General features: G+C 52.7%; 1 protein-coding gene across 1 annotated transcript; it reads right to left on the reverse strand.

The window, feature by feature from the left end:
- Nucleotides 1–226: 226 nt before the first annotated feature.
- Nucleotides 227–14092, reverse strand: LOC127584102 (apoptosis-enhancing nuclease-like). The gene is made up of 4 exons (XM_052040666.1): nucleotides 13989–14092; nucleotides 9725–10483; nucleotides 7830–8030; nucleotides 227–3394 (listed from the first exon to the last, which is right to left on the reverse strand). The coding sequence occupies exons 2-4, from the start codon at nucleotides 10439–10441 to the stop codon at nucleotides 3191–3193; spliced, it is 1122 nt and encodes a 373-aa protein (XP_051896626.1). The 5' UTR covers nucleotides 10442–10483; nucleotides 13989–14092; the 3' UTR covers nucleotides 227–3190.
- Nucleotides 14093–15649: the final 1557 nt, after the last annotated feature.

Here is a 15649-nt window from a genome sequence, read left to right on the forward strand (position 1 = left end):
CTGTAGCTTCAAACCTATCATCCACAAGCTCCATTAACCCCCACTTTATCCTACATGCACTGTCAGGCTTGATGTGGGTGTTGGGCTCCACTGATTGCCCAAGTTTCACACTCTGTACAGTGACAGCAATCTGAACCAGGAGCAGTGTCCAAAGTACCAATGGAGAGACAGAACCCAGGATCAAAGACCTCAGACAAAGAAATGAGACTAACACAAGAAAACAAATCATTTGAAAATAATTTATTGTCAAAGAGCCATGTGGTGACTTTATCCAATTTGACAACTTTTAAATACATGGGAAAATGTGACAGAACAGAGGTTGAGTGTAGTGGACAGTTACAGAACTGGTCAGGAATTCCCTCTTTACCAAGAACGACCAAAGCTTCAAAAAGACTTGGGTTGAGTATTAGAAGTAATCACCTTCATCATGGTATCCATTTCATTTTCAATTTGGGGAAAGCAACCATAAATGGTTGCACAGGTATCCTGAAATACAAATCACCTCCCCTCCTGAAGGCACAGTGGATGCAAGGACACAAACTGGCAGAGACTCTTCAAGAAACAACAGTTCCCTGCCCGCTGTAAACCTGTATCAAGAAGTGTCAAAACAACGTAGGAGTAGGAACATTGGCTGATCTTTGTCCTCCCCAGACAAACGCAGCCATAGCCAAAGGCAGCATTCCGAGTTGTCACCAGCAGCTGGCGATAGGAGAGAGTGGATTTGAATCTTGAGACCCTCCAGGTCAGCTTGGTTCAGTACACACTGACATTGAGTAAATCTGTACAGCGCTGATTAAGCAAAGCACAACCTGAGGGCAAATTTGTAACCATTAAAATATACGAGGCCACACAACAGTACCACCCAAATGTGTCTGGAAACCGTGATGATGAACCTACTCACAGAAGTTGCTTGAAATTACAGCCCCTTGTTCTAAACCAATTCCATTGGCTTTGTAAACCCACAATCCATTTGAGGGATGAGGAAGTAAAAAGCACTGCAATTGATATCACTGGCTCACAAACACAACATTAAACAGTAAACTGGGAGGGTCCATTTCTCCATGAGCTGATTTCCAAATGTGATGACAGGCCAAGGAAGTACCGTCACTGTCCCACAAATCAAAATGACCAGATTGGTACAGAAGTGTGGCCCGGATATTGGGAAGAATGCCACTGTTTTTCCATTGAAAATTGGCAAGGAATATTGTGTGTTAATCTGACAGCACAGCAGAGTCCCAGACTGACACCTTGTGTGAAGGATAGAGCAATGATACACACTGCAGTACAATTTCTTAAGTAGAACTGCAGTGTGACCACCTAACCTTGCAGCCTTTGGTACTCCACAGATATACAAAGGCAAGAACACAGAATCCATTAACATGAATGATTGTTGAAGGGGGCTGGGAGGTTCAAAAGACAATTTAGATGAATAGGAAAGGGGAGTTGTTCAGTGGGCATTAATGGGCTAAGCTGCTTTTCCCCTGGGGGCAGAAATTCCTGTTTGTCTGTGGGATGGTGGCAAAGTCCAACAACAGAATGCAGGCAAAGTCCAACCCTCCATCCCCAAACCATTAGCAACAGAATGCAGTTCCTAAATTCTTGCAACAAACTGACATTTACAGAAGCAGAATGGGGCTGTAAACTCACTGCTTTTGCCAAATTACGCTGTTACTTGTGATCATGCAGGTAGGAGACAAGCTTGAAGCAGACATTTTGAAGAGAACTCCTCCCTCATGTGACATCATCAATGGGGGAATGATACCACAAACCCTTGATGTCAGAGTGACGGAGAGTCACAAGGCATGGAAACGGGTCCTTCACCCAGAGTCCACGCTAACTACCAATCACCCATTAACACTAACCCTATACTAATCCCATTTTTGTTTTATTCTTCCTGCATTCCCAACAGCTCTCTCCAAATTCTGTCACTCACCTACACACTGGCCAATTGATCTACCAACTTGCATGTCTTTGGGATGTGTGAGGGCATCCATAGAGTCAGAGGGAGAACGAGCAAACTCCACACAGACAGCACCAGAGGTCAGCAATGAATCCAGGTCGCTGGAGCAGTGAGGGAGCAGCTCTACTAGCTGTGTCGCTGTGCTGCTGGTGGCAGGTGAGAAGCCAGAAGTAGCTCAGCCTATAAACTCCCCACTCGAGTTCTCCAGTTACCCGCTGATACAATCTGTCTTTTGAGCTGATCCGTTTTCAACAAGCAGTCACACTAACAGATTCCACGTTCTCTCCTTGCTTTCGTGTATCTGCAAGGTACCAAAGGAAGGGGGAGAGGGATGAGAAACGTGGCAGTCTGCCAAGTGAAGATGAACCATGATGCACCATTCAGATGATGGATTCACAGAACAGGAGAGTTACAAGACCCACTCCACATCAATCTCTGAACCCATTCCAGACAGGGTGCCAGTTTGGACATCGAACTCAGTTCCTCAGAACTAGACAGAGAGCTGGAATGAGGACACACAGAATGAGGGTCAACTCCTGGGCTGAACAGCCTGATGCTCTCTAGACTCAGGATTTGGGAGCTGGGGACAATTGGCATCAGTACCCCAGCCACAGCTGTCATCTGCAGGTGGGAGCTGGGTGAAGAAATGTTCAAGATGAACATCAAAAGAAAAAACAGGAGGGTACAGAGTGCAATTCCTGCTCCTGTGCTCGGGCTATTTGCCTCAGCCCCAACCACAGAACAATACACGTTTATCCATCACACCAAATCCATCCTGTAATCATCTTCTACGCTAGGCTCCAGTCCACTGGATTGTCATTGCACTGGGGTTGAATTTCACCCAAACGTCAGGATGAACCCAGTGCACCAAACAACATCCCTGGTAACTTGCTCCAGATTCCTCAGTGACAAGCTAATTGACTTGGTATTGTAGCAAGCTTGTGTCCAGGAAGGCTCCCTGTTCACCCTGGGCTGAGTTAGTGGATCTCAGCCCTGACCCTGCTTGGATCCTGACAGACCCTGCTTGGATCCTGACAGACCAGTTCCAATGGTGAGAGGCTCCAAGCACTGATTTGCTGGCCAGGGTAAAGTGAGGCATGAGAACAAGTGAACCAGAGTTGTCCTCCTCCAACAGACAAGTAAGCTTGAGTTTGGATTGCTGTAGTTCATCGGCAGCATTAACGTTAGTCGCCACTGGTGATTCTTCATCCTGAAGAAAACTGTCCCCATTTATTTACTGCACTCTTGTAATTCAGCGGGCCAGTAGCGGTCGTCCATGTAGTGACTGATTTCAGAGCCTGCGTCAGACGTTGTGTGATCATGTTCTGTCGACAACTCACTGTGCAGCTTCTGTTCCCAGTGAACCTCCACGAGCTGGTACAATTGCATCGCAGTGCAGGCATCCTCAACAGAACAGTGGCCGTCCCTGCCAACCTGTCACAAGAGAGGAGAGCAAATCAGAGGGGGAGGGTGGAATGACTTCCCTGAGCACCGCACACCACCTCCAAATTATTCACCCTTCTGTTCCTAAGGAGGTCAGGGGTTAGCGTTCCACAGCTGCCAGCCAGCCCTCATCTTGCCCAGGAGATACTGGCAGCAGACATTTCAACCAGGAAGCCTGTTCCTGGTCGAGATTTACCAAGCACTCACTAGATACCCCTATCTGTAGGGGTATCAGCAATAGTCATTCAGGAACTTTACCCTAATCTCTGCCAGCTTTACCAACTACTCTGGAGACCACATAGAAGTCTAGACTGACATTCCACTGCAGTAGTGGGGTAGTGCTGCACTGTTTGCAGTGCTAGTAAACCCCCCCCCCCCCCACCCCCGGCCTATTCACCCTCTCAGTCGGATAAAAAGATCCCCAAAGAGCAAGAGGAACATCCTGAGTGTTTAGACCAATATTTATCCCTTACTAACAACAAAGGAGAATGAGGGGCTACCTTAAAGAAGTGTTTACAATTATGAGAGGCATAGACAAGGTGGATGGTAACAGTCTTCTCCCCAGGGTAGGGGAGTCCAAAACTAGGGGGCACAGGTATAAGGCAGAAGGGAAAAGATTTGAAAGGGACCCGAAGGACAACTTTTTCCATGCAGAGGGTGGTGAGTGTATGGAATGAGCTGCCAGAGGAAGTGGTTGAGGGAGGTACACTAATATTATTTAAAAAGCACTTACATCCAGTGGCGGGGCTTAGAGGGATATGGGCCGAACGCAGGAAATTGGGACTAGCTGGGTGGGCACTGTGGTCGGCATGGACTTGTTGGGCCGAAGGGCATGTATCCGTGGTGTATTGCTCTATGACTCTACGATTAAGTGGTTTTTGTTTCACTGCTATTGTGGGAGCTGGCTAGGCACATATTGCTGACACATTTCCTACATTATAAGTGGAACTATACTTGATTGGCTATAAAGTACTTGGGACAACCCAAAAGAGAAATAAAAGGCTATATATAAATGTCAACTTCTTTGGTGAAGAGCGACTAACTTAGCATTAACAGGAATCCAACCTGGCACCTGGTGGTCTGTGCAATTCAGTGATAAACTGTTTGGTTTCTCTCTGGAATTGTGGCTGGCAACTAGTGATTCTCATGCAACAAAATGGCTCAAACTGGGTTTCCTCAATCCACTATATTCACATGTCCACTATCATTATAACTGCCAGAACTGTTAAACTGGTTTTGTAAAGGCTGGCACATCCACATTTTAACTTGATCAGCAGGGTTAGGGATAGGCCGACTCCCTCAGCAACATAGGATGCAGAAACAATTTGTTTGTGGAAGCTGGTTCTTTGCCAACAAGCTGCTGTTGAATACTGGAATAACCAACCTGCACAAAGAAAGAAATCGTTTTAACCTTCATCGCTTCATGGTTCAGCTGAAGGAGTGCGGTAGGAATGCATGGTTACAGTGCAGCTTCTGGTAGCTATTCTAATCTGGCAACATTGAAAGCACTCACACAAATAAACCAACAATACACAATCTAACCTCAGCATTTCCCTGCAGTGCTGATGCATACTGACAGTGTTCTTTCAAAGAGTGGAGAAAGGGCTTAATTTGAGGTACTGTTCCCTCGTGAGACACACATACCCTGCCACCCTTAAGACAACATTCAACTAACACCCACCTCAATGGAAGTGCAGATTGCAGGGGTTGTGGAGAGTGAGGAGGATAGCCTCGGGCTACAGAAAGATATTGATCAACTGCTAAGGCAAGCAGAGCAGTGGTAATACATTTTGAAAGGTCAAATAAAGCTAGAATATACACAACAAATGCTAGGGCCCCAGGAAGTATAGAGGAGCAAAAAACCCCGGTGTTCAAGTCCAAAGATAGTCATAGAGCACAACAGCACAGAAACAGGCCCTTCAGCCCATCTAGTCCACGCCAACCTGATCTTCTGCCTAGTCCCATCTACCTACACCCGGACCATATCCCTCCAAACCCCTCCCATCCATGTACCCTTCCAAACCTCTCTTCAATGTTACAATTGAACCCACATCTACCACTTCCACTGGCAGCTCGTTCCACACTCGCACCACCCTCTGAGTGAAGAAGTTTCCCCTCAGAATCCCCTTATATATTTCACCTTTCACCCTAAACCTATGACCTCTAGTTCTAGTCTCACCCAACCTGAGGGGGAAAGCTTGCATGCACTCACCCTATCTATACCCCTCACAATTCTGTACACTTCTATAAGACCTACCCTCTTTCTCCTGTGCTCCAGGGTATAAGTCCTAATCTATTCACCCTTTCCCTATAACTCAGGTCCTCAAGTCCCGCCAACATCCCTGTAAATATTCTCTGCACTCTTTCAAGCTGATTGATATCTTTCCTGTAGGTAGCTGACCAGAACTGCACACAATACTCCATATTCGGCCTCACCAACATCTTGTACAACTTCAACATAACGTCCCAACTCCTGTACCCAATGCCCTGATTTATGAAGGCCAAAGTGCCAAAAGCTCTTTATGACCCTATCTACCTGTGATGCACTTTCAAGGGACTATGGATCTGTATTCCCAGGTTCCTCTGTTCTACCGCACACCTCAGAGCCCTACCATTCACTGTGTAAGTCTTACCCTGGTTTGTCCTCCCAAAGTGCAATATCTCACACTTGTCTGCATTAAATTCCATCAGCCATTTTCCCAGCTGGTCCAGATCACTCTGCAAGCTTTGCTGGCCTTCCTCGCTGTCCACTATGCCCCCAGTCTTGGTGTCATCCGCAAATTTGCTGATCCAGTTTACCACATTATCATCTAAATCATTAATATAGATGATAAACAACAACAGGCCCAGCACCAATCCCTGCGGCACACCACTAGTCACAGGCCTCCAGGGAGAAAGACAACCATCTACTACCATTCTCTGGCTTCTCCCGCTAAGCCAATGTTGAATCCAATTGACTACTTAATGCCAAGCAACCTAAGCTTCTGGAGCAGTCTCTCATGCAGGAATTTGTCAAAGGCCTTGCTAAAGTCCATGTAGACAATGGCTGAAAGATCCCCAAAGGTGGCAGCACAGATGAAAATGGTGGTAAAAGACATACCAGATGCTAGCTTTCATTGGCCGGGGCACAGAATATAGGAGCAGGCCAGTTATGGTAAGCTTTACAAAATGCTGGTGAGGCCACATCTGGAATATTGTGTGCGGTATTAGTCACCACTGTGCAGTACAGAAAGGACGTGATTGCTCTGGAGAGGGTGCAGAGGAGATTCACCACAATATTACCTGGGATGGAGTGTCTCAATTACAAGGAGAGACTGGATAGGCTGTGTTTGTTTTCCTTAAAGCAAAGACAGCTGGGGGGGTGGGGGGGGGGGGGGGGGGGTGGGGGACGACGGACTTGATAGAGGTGTACAAAATTATGAGGGGCATAGTTAGGGTAGCAAAGGTGACTGTAATCAGAGGGGATAAGTTTAAGGTAAGGAGTAGATTTAGAAGAGAAAGATGATTTTTTTCCCACTCAATAGTGGTTTGAGTTTGGAATACACGGTCTGAAAGGATGGTGGAGGCAGAAACACTCAAAATGTTTAATTACCATCTAGTCACGCAATTGAACCACCAAGGCAGGGAAGGCTACGAGCCAAGTGCTGGCAAATGGGATTAGAAGAGATGGGTATTTGATGATCAATATGGACAGGATGGGCTGAAGGGCCTGTTTCCATGCTGTATGACTATGTTAGAGTAGACAGCCAGCGCCTCTTTCCCAGGGCACCAATGCTCAATACAAGAGGGCATGGCTTTAAAGTAATGGGAGGGAAGTTCAAGGGAGATATCAGAGGGAGGTTTTTTTTTTACCCAGAGAGTGGTTGGGGCATGGAATGCGCTGCCTGGGGTGGTGGTGGAGGCAGGTACATTGGTCAAATTCAAGAGATTACTAGATAAGCATATGGAGGAATTTAAAATAGGGGGATATGTGGGAGGAAGGGCTTAGTCAGTCTTAGGTGAGGTTTAAAGTCAGCACAACATTGTGGGCCGAAGGGCCTGTAATTGTGCTGTACTATTCTATGACTGTAGAATAAGTGGCCAATTTGTTTTTCCCGCCAGAACTTCAATCGACAGTATCTGCAAAGCGCACATACCCAAGAGATTTAAAAACACAGTGTAATTATATAATTTTATAAATCACAGATGACTTAGAACATGCTCCTTTGTACCGGAGGGCAAACTACAAGGCCTGGGCACTGAAGAGTTTCCTAATTGATGGGCATCCTCTCAGTTGGATGGCAAAGGTAGCCATGCAGTAAACCAATCATCATCAGCCTGGATGGGGTTGGGTACTCCAGTTCTATGCCTTCAGCAGGCCAGCTGCAGTGAAAGCGGCATCACCATGACCTCTTTCTTGCAGGAAGGGATCAGGCCTATTACTCACTTGTATGGATTTGTGCAGAAGCTGCTTTGCAAGGTTCTTCAGGGACACAGACTCTCTTTCTGGAAACCCAGCCACCTTCTTCAAGAGAGGCATCTTACTTGTATCTCTTGTTAGAGATCTCGGATGAAAATACTTCAGAGCTTTAAAGTCATTGTGCAACGCGTGGCCAATCACAATTTTACCCTTTAGGATCTTCATGATCTGAGAAAAAAGCAGAAGTTAAAAGTGTAACCACTGCAGTCAATTTTCACTCTCAGATTTACCTTCCGCATCCAACATCGTACACCTTGACCTCTGCTGCTCCTGGGGCCAAATCCTGGAACCTCCTATCTAAACAACCCCGGAGCAAATCCATTATTCCTATCTAAACAACCCCGGAGCAAATCCATTATTCCTATCTAAACAACCCCGGAGCAAATCCATTAAGCCATGAAGTTTAAAGACATTTCTTCATGCAAGTTGGTTGTTCCAGTTTTCAACAGCAGCTTGTCGGCAAAGAATCAACTTCCATAAATGAACTACTCTTGCACCATGGTTTACTGCAGGCGTTGGGATGGTAACAGGTTGATGATGAATCGGCTGAGCTTCACTTACTGATCAAGTGAAAGACGGATGTGCCAGCTTATGCAAAACCTGTGTAACAGCTGCCCCCCTCCGGTACAGTGGTAAGTATAGTCGCCGGCAGCGTTCACAGAAGGTTCATCACTACTTCTGTGAAAGGCTATGAGGAATGGGCAACAACTACTAGACTTTTCAGCTCAACCATGTTTCCAAAAAGGAATTAAATAAAACTATTTCCATGCTGATGTGGCTACATGGGATCTATTCCCAGACTGCCGACTGTTGCAGAATTTGATAACCAAGTCCTCACTACCTGCTGACTTACCATCCGCGGATTTATTTGCGAGGTCAGGGTTTGCGAACATCAAGGATCAGGAACAGGGGTCAATTTGGCAGCTGGAGCCCGGAGTGTGGGCAAGGTGTGAGGCTGGAGCCTGGGTCCAGAACACCAGCGGTCAGGAACATGGGTAGGTTTACACACCAGCTGAAATTCGCACACATGTTGTTATATCCAACAGAGGGACTGACTGCTGTTATTGCAGCCTTACTCTCATCACCAGTGGTATCCCTGTTTTCTTTTGATCTGTAGGAAGTTTGTGCCTCTGTCCCTCAGGAATAATTAGGACAGTGTATTACTTGACTAGCAAGATGCACCACTAAGTGAGGCTGCACTTCATTTCATTAACACAAGCATGGCCAAAGTGTCCCCAGGCCCAACACCGCCACCTTTTGTTCTGATCTCAAGCACAGACTTTGACCATTTTGCACTACAATGGATTTTTTTTGTTCTAACTGCGTTCTCTCTTGTATACTTGTGTATAATTTATGCTGTTAATTTATGTTTTTCTTGTGAATGCTGCTTTTTTGATGACATGTGCCTGTGATGCTGCTGCAAGCAAGTTTTTCATTGCACCTGTGCACACACGGACTTATAACTCGACTTTAAACAAACCCCTCCCTCATGTCCGGTTGCACTAGAGGACTGCCTGAGTGACCCACTCCCTGCCTCACCAGTCAAAGTGGTCACTAATTCAGCCTCAAAGTGTTAACCTGCCACCGTAAACCTGCCGACTGGCTTGTCAACACTGGTGACTTCACCATTTACTGTGTTTTCAGCTCTTCCTATTGGCGGCACCTCCTCAGTTTGAAGGGTCACCTTTGCCTTACTAACAAAGGGGTTTCCTCTCCACAGCTCTGCACCTCAGCTCATTCCAGATTTCAGAGAAACGTCCTCAACTGAAACAGTGCAAGTTTCTCACTCCACCAGCGAGATACACCGGCTCTCCACAAGGCGTTGAGTGGATTATGTAGATAATTCTATTCTGTGGACTCACCTCCCTCTGTGCAACATTAAACTCGATTGCACTGGCCATGTGCTGCTTGCGGATGCCGCTCCACCGCGTCCTGTAGTCGGTGATGGGACCTTCCGGCTTCACGTACTTATCGTAGATGACACCGCCCTGATAGTCGACGATGCTGCACCTGGCCACTTCGCCCAGCCACCCACAGGCTCCTGTGCCCACCATCTCGCAGTCGATCGCCACACACTTGGTGGCACTACAGCAGAAGCCCCCCAACCTCGCCCTGCGAGGAACTGCAGCGGGTGGCGGTCTGTCAAGGCCCTCGGGGGTGAGCGGGGTTGCCCTGCGTACCGGGGGGCCGCTCTTCCTGGACTTTAGCAGTTTGATGCTTTCAGTTTTGGGCAGGGTTTGCAAGGCACCAGATAAAATGGAGAAATTACCATTCACACAGGAACCGCTCGGCTGCTTGGTGCTCTCCTGCCGGAAGGAGCAGCCACCTGAGCACTGCGGATGGTCTCGGGGGCCTTCCTTCTCTTTGACCCGCCGCCGCTTCAGTAGCCCCCTCCGTTCCAGGAGCGCCTTCCTTTCCAAAAAGCGCTGGTACTTCCTGCTCAGTTTCTTCTTCCGCCTGACGGTCCGACATTCGGGGCTCTGGCGGAGGGGACGAGTCGTGCTGGAGATCCCACGGAACAGAAGCCCAGAGGCTGAGCCTTCTGGGACTGGGATAATTGTATCAGCTGCCCCTGGCATCCTTTACTTGTAAATCAATGGGGAGAGGGATCTTCTTGGAGTCTAGATGTTAGAAGAAAGGTCCTTTAATTCCAGGGGAGACAACAATAATCTACCATAGAATGCTAACTCCCAGCACTGAATAGACAGCTCATCACACAGAGATCCTGTCCCCAAGAATGATATTTGTAAGGATAAAGGGGCAAACAGATCCATCCACAATTTGGGATTTTCAATTCATTTGCTCTTCTGAATTTGGGAAGAAATCATGTCGTGGCCGCAGTAAATGCTCATCAGTAAAAATTAAACATTCTCTACAATCAGACACAGCTATTATGCCTGCTGAGGGTTCAGAGAGAATGTCAACCCTGGTTCAGTTGGGAGAAATCACAGGAGACAAAGTTATCCCAACCACAAAAAGATTGCACAGTAAACCTCTGCATGAGCAGAGAAATGTCCCAGGTGATAACTGAGCCTCAACTGGCAGCAGCAAAAGCAAAAAATAAGCCAATCGTATCTAAAATAAAATCTGCAGAAGCTGGAAATCTGCCAATCCAGTACCAAAGTCCTTGAGTGATGAACTGTATCAAGAAGACCATGGCAAATCTACCCTCACTTCGACAAGTCTCATGGAATTGTTTACATCAAATGGAGAGCAGGTAAAGCAGAGCAAAAGCCCACTGCCTTCCTCTGTGCCAACCAACGCCATACCCCCCTCCTGCACTCTGAACCACCCCCTCCTCTGCTGCACCCTCTGCATCATCAACCCCTCTTCACTCCAAATTAATACCCTCCCCTCCAATTCAAGCCTCCCTACTCATCCTACCCCCACCATGCCCTCCCCCTGCTCCTCCCCATCCCTTCCTCATCCACTCTCCAATTCATGCGTCCCCTTCCCACGCTCCAAATCTTCCCCTCGCACTCCTCCCTCTCCCTCGTCCCCAACCCCCACCCTCGTCCTCCTCCTCCCTCTCTTTTCCCCCACACACCCTGCCAGTGCATTGCCTCCCCCGGCACCTCACTGCCGGCCCACATTTGTCTGGTTCAGATCCCCTTGTGTTGGGACGCAGGGTGGGTCTCTCGCTCCCCCCACCCATGTGTCTCTGTGTGCCCCCCCCGTCCTGTGTCCCTGTGTCTCCTCCGTCCCATATTCCCCCCATTCCTTTTATTGTCCGCCGCCCGTCCCATATCACTGCCCAATCCCTTATCCCATTTGTCCTTCTTCCCCCCCCTTCCACGTCACGTCTACACCCCACCATCCCGGTCCAGTGTCCATCATCCCTGTGCCCTCCTTCCCCCCATGTTCCGTGTCTCCCCACCCCCCCCCCGTCCCCCATCCCATCTCCCCCTTCCCATGACCCGTGTGTGTCCCCTCCATCTCCCGTGTCCCCCCCCCCCCAACCGTGTCCCTGGTCCCGGGTCTCCCCTCCACCCCCCTCCCCCCATGTCCCTGGTCCGGGGTCTCTCCCCCGCATGTCCCTGGGTCCAGGGTCTCCCCTCCACCCACCCCCCCCCATGTCCCTGGGTCCCAGGTCTCCCCCTCCCCCCCGCGTGTCCCTGGGTCCCGGGTCTCCCCTCCTCCCCCGCATGTCCCTGGTTCCCGGGTCTCCCCCTCCCCTCGTGTCCCTGGGTCCCGGGTCTCCCCCTCCTCCCCCGCGTGTCCCTGGGTCCCGGGTCTCCCCCTCCTCCCCCGCGTGTCCCTGGGTCCCGGGACTCCCCCTCCCCCCCCCCCCGTGTCCCTGGGTCCTGGGTCTCCCCCTCCCCCCCGTGTCCCTGGTCTCCCCCTCCCCCCCGCGTGTCCCTGGGTCCCGGGTCCGCCCTCCCCCCCCATGTCCCTGGGTCCCGGGTCTCCCCCTCCCCCCCCGGGTGTCCCTGGGTCTCCCCTCCCCCCCCCGGGTGTCCCTGGTCCCGGGTCTCTCCCTCCCCCCCGGGTGTCCCTGGTCCCGTGTCTCCCCCTCCCCCCCGGGTGTCCCTGGGTCTCCCCCTCCCCCCCCGGGTGTCCCTGGTCCCGGGTCTCCCCCTCCCCCCCTGGGTGTCCCTGGTCCCGTGTCTCCCCCTCCCCCCCGGGTGTCCCTGGGTCTCCCCCTCCCCCCCCGGGTGTCCCTGGTCCCGGGTCTCCCCCTCCCCCCCGGGTGTCCCTGGTCCCCTGTCTCCCCCCCCCCCCCCCCCCGTGTCCCTGGGTCTTCCCCCCCACCCGTGTCCCGGGTCTCCCCCTCCCCCCTGGGTGTCCCTGGTCCCCTGTCTCCCCCTCCCCCCCCCCGTGTCCCTGGTCTCCCCCTCCCCCCCGTGTCCCTCCCTCCCCCCCCGTGTCCCTGGGTCCCGGGTCTCCCCCCCCCCCCCCCGTGTCCTGGGTCCCGGGTCTTCCCCCCCCCCCCCCGTGTCCTGGGTCCCACCCTCCCTCCCTCCCTCCTCCTCCTCCTCCCCCCCTCCCTCCTCCTCCTCCTCCCCCTCCCTCCCTCCTCCTCCTCCTCCCCCCCTCCCTCCTCCTCCTCCTCCCCCTCCCTCCCTCCTCCTCCTCCCCCCTCCCTCCTCCTCCTCCTCCCCCCCTCCCTCCTTCCTCCTCCTCCCCCCCTCCCTCCTTCCTCCTCCTCCCCCCCTCCCTCCCTCCTCCCCTCCCTCCCCCCCCCCCCCGTGTCCCGGGTCTCCCCCCCCCCCCCATGGGTCCCGGGTCTTCCCCCCCCCCCATGGGTCCCGGGTCTCTCCCCCCCATGGGTCCCGGGTCTCTCCCCCCCCCCCATGGGTCCCGGGTCTCCCCCCCCCATGGGTCCCGGGTCTTCCCCCCCCCCCCCCCCATGGGTCCCGGGTCTCTCCCCCACCCCCATGGGTCCCGGGTCTCTCCCCCCCCCCATGGGTCCCGGGTCTCTCCCCCCCCCCCATGGGTCCCGGGTCTCCCCCCCCCCATGGGTCCCGGGGTGTCCCCCCCCCCCCCCATGGGTCCCGGGTCTCCCCCCCCCCATGGGTCCCGGGTCTCCCCCCCCCCCCCCCATGGGTCCCGGGTCTCCCCCCCCCCCCCCCCTGGGTCCCGGGTCTCCCCCCCCCCCCCCCCATGGGTCCCGGGTCTCCCCCCCCCCCCCATGGGTCCCGGGTCTCCCCCCCCCCCATGGGTCCCGGGTCTCCCCCCCCCCATGGGTCCCGGGTCTCCTCTCCCCCCCCCCCATGGGTCCCGGGTCTCCTCTCCCCCCCCCCCCATGGGTCCCGGGTCTCCCCCCCCCCCCCCATGGGTCCCGGGTCTCCTCTCCCCCCCCCCCCATGGGTCCCGGGTCTCCTCTCCCCCCCCCCCCATGGGTCCCGGGTCTCTCCCCCCCCCCCCATGGGTCCCGGGTCTCTCCCCCCCCCCCCCCATGGGTCCCGGGTCTCTCCCCCCCCCCCCCCATGGGTCCCGGGTCTCTCCCCCCCCCCCCCATGGGTCCCGGGTCTCTCCCCCCCCCCCCCATGGGTCCCGGGTCTCTCCCCCCCCCCCCCCATGGGTCCCGGGTCTCTCCCCCCCCCCCCCCATGGGTCCCGGGTCTCCCCCCCCCCCGTGTCCCCGGTCCCCGGTCCCCGGTCCCCGGTCCCCGGTCCCCCTCACCTGCCGCCGCTCCGGTCACCAGGCGCCACGTGCCACCCAGCACCACTTCCTTCAGCTGCTGATTGGTCCATGGGTTCACACCGTCCCGCCTTCCCCTGGACCTCATTGGCTGAGACGCCCCACGCCTTCATTTGATTTGACGCTCTCCCCCTACGTCACAGCCGCGCATGTTGGGACTTGCCCGCTGTCGGGGAGGCGGCTGGTGGCGCCGCCCGCTGCCCGTTCGCGCCGCCCTAGCGGCCGGAGGTCAGAGCCGCGGGAGGCGGCCGCCGGCGCCACCAAGTGATGGGAGGTCAGAGCTGCCACTTGCAAGGCGCTGCCTTGGGGTCGAGGATGATCTGCTTGCACTTCAGTCCCTTGGGGACTCAGTTTGGTGTTGAGCTCAGTGTGGAAGCTGCAGACCCTGACGGGAGGGATACAAGGGTAGTCTGGGAGGTGGTCTGCTCCTTCTGCCATTATTGCTTGTTCCTGATGCATGGATTAAGTATAAGAATTAGAACATAGAACAGCACAGGAACACGCCCTTTGGCCCACGATGTTGTGCCAAACTAATTAATCTAGTAATTAAATGCCTAACTAAACTACTGCCCACACTGCCTCCATTCTCTGCCTGTCTCTGTCGTGTTTGCCTCCACTACCACTCCTGACAGCACGTCCCAGGCACCCACCACTCTCTGTGTAAAAAAACTTGCCCCGTACATCTCCTCTGAATTTACCCCATCTCACCTTAAATGCATGCTCGCTAGTATTAGACATTGCGAACCTGGGAGAACGATACAGACTGTCTATGCCTCTCACGATCTTACAAACTTCTATCAGGTCTCCTTTCAGCCTCCCAACACTCCAGAGGAAACAACCCAAGTTTGTCCAACCTCTCCTGATAGCACCTGCCCTCTAATCCAGGCAGCGTCCTGGTAAACCTCAAAGAGACTTCGCAGTGGGGCAACAAACCGGAGATACAAGTGAGTCTGCAGATGGTGGAATCTGGAGCAACGCATACAAAATGCTGGAGGAACTCAGCAAGTCAGGCAGCATCTATGGAGGGAAATGAATAGTCGACATTTCGGGTCGAGACCCTTCATCAGGACTTCACCATCTACACTTGGTCAGGGGCCAAGGGATCATAGGAGGTGAGGATGTTGCATCTACCTCTAACCCGTACGTCTTTGGAATGTGGGAGGAAACCGGAGCATCTGGAGGAAACATACAAAGAGAGAACGTACAAACTCCTTACAGACAGCGGCGGGAATTGAACCCGGGTCGCTGGCGCTGTAATAGTGTTACACTAACCGATACCTCAATGCACTCTGTACTAACTCAGTGTAACTGCACTGTGTAATGAAGTGACCTGTACGATCGGTTTGTAAGACAAGTTTTTCACTGTACCTCAGTACAAGTGACAATAATAAACCAATACCAACACCAATCTTTGATTCTTCTGACCACCTGGTGATGTCTTCCTGCAACGGAGCTCAAACACCTCACCTGCCGCCTCTCCGGTCGCAGGGCACCACGTGCCACCCAGCTCTACTTCCTTCAGGTGCTGATTGGTCCATGGGGTCACACTGTCCTGCCTTCCCCTTGACCTCATTGGTTGAGATGTTCCATGGCTTCATTTAATATGACGCTTTCCCCGAAACGTCACCAGACGGTTCCTTACG

Source organism: Pristis pectinata, chromosome 28 (genome assembly GCF_009764475.1).
Source record: "Pristis pectinata isolate sPriPec2 chromosome 28, sPriPec2.1.pri, whole genome shotgun sequence".
Taxonomy (NCBI): Eukaryota; Metazoa; Chordata; class Chondrichthyes; order Rhinopristiformes; family Pristidae; genus Pristis; species Pristis pectinata.

Bases quoted from the DNA above. Each gene is read 5' to 3' on its own strand.
- LOC127584102 (XM_052040666.1), bottom strand. From the start codon at position 10,441: ATGCCAGGGGCAGCTGATACAATTATCCCAGTCCCAGAAGGCTCAGCC. The intron at 8,031-9,724 runs GTGAGTCCACAG...CTTTTTTCTCAG, and splicing joins TTAATGTTGCACAGAGGGAG to ATCATGAAGATCCTAAAGGG. The intron at 3,395-7,829 runs GTGAGTAATAGG...CTCTTGTGACAG, and splicing joins TTCTGCACAAATCCATACAA to GTTGGCAGGGACGGCCACTG.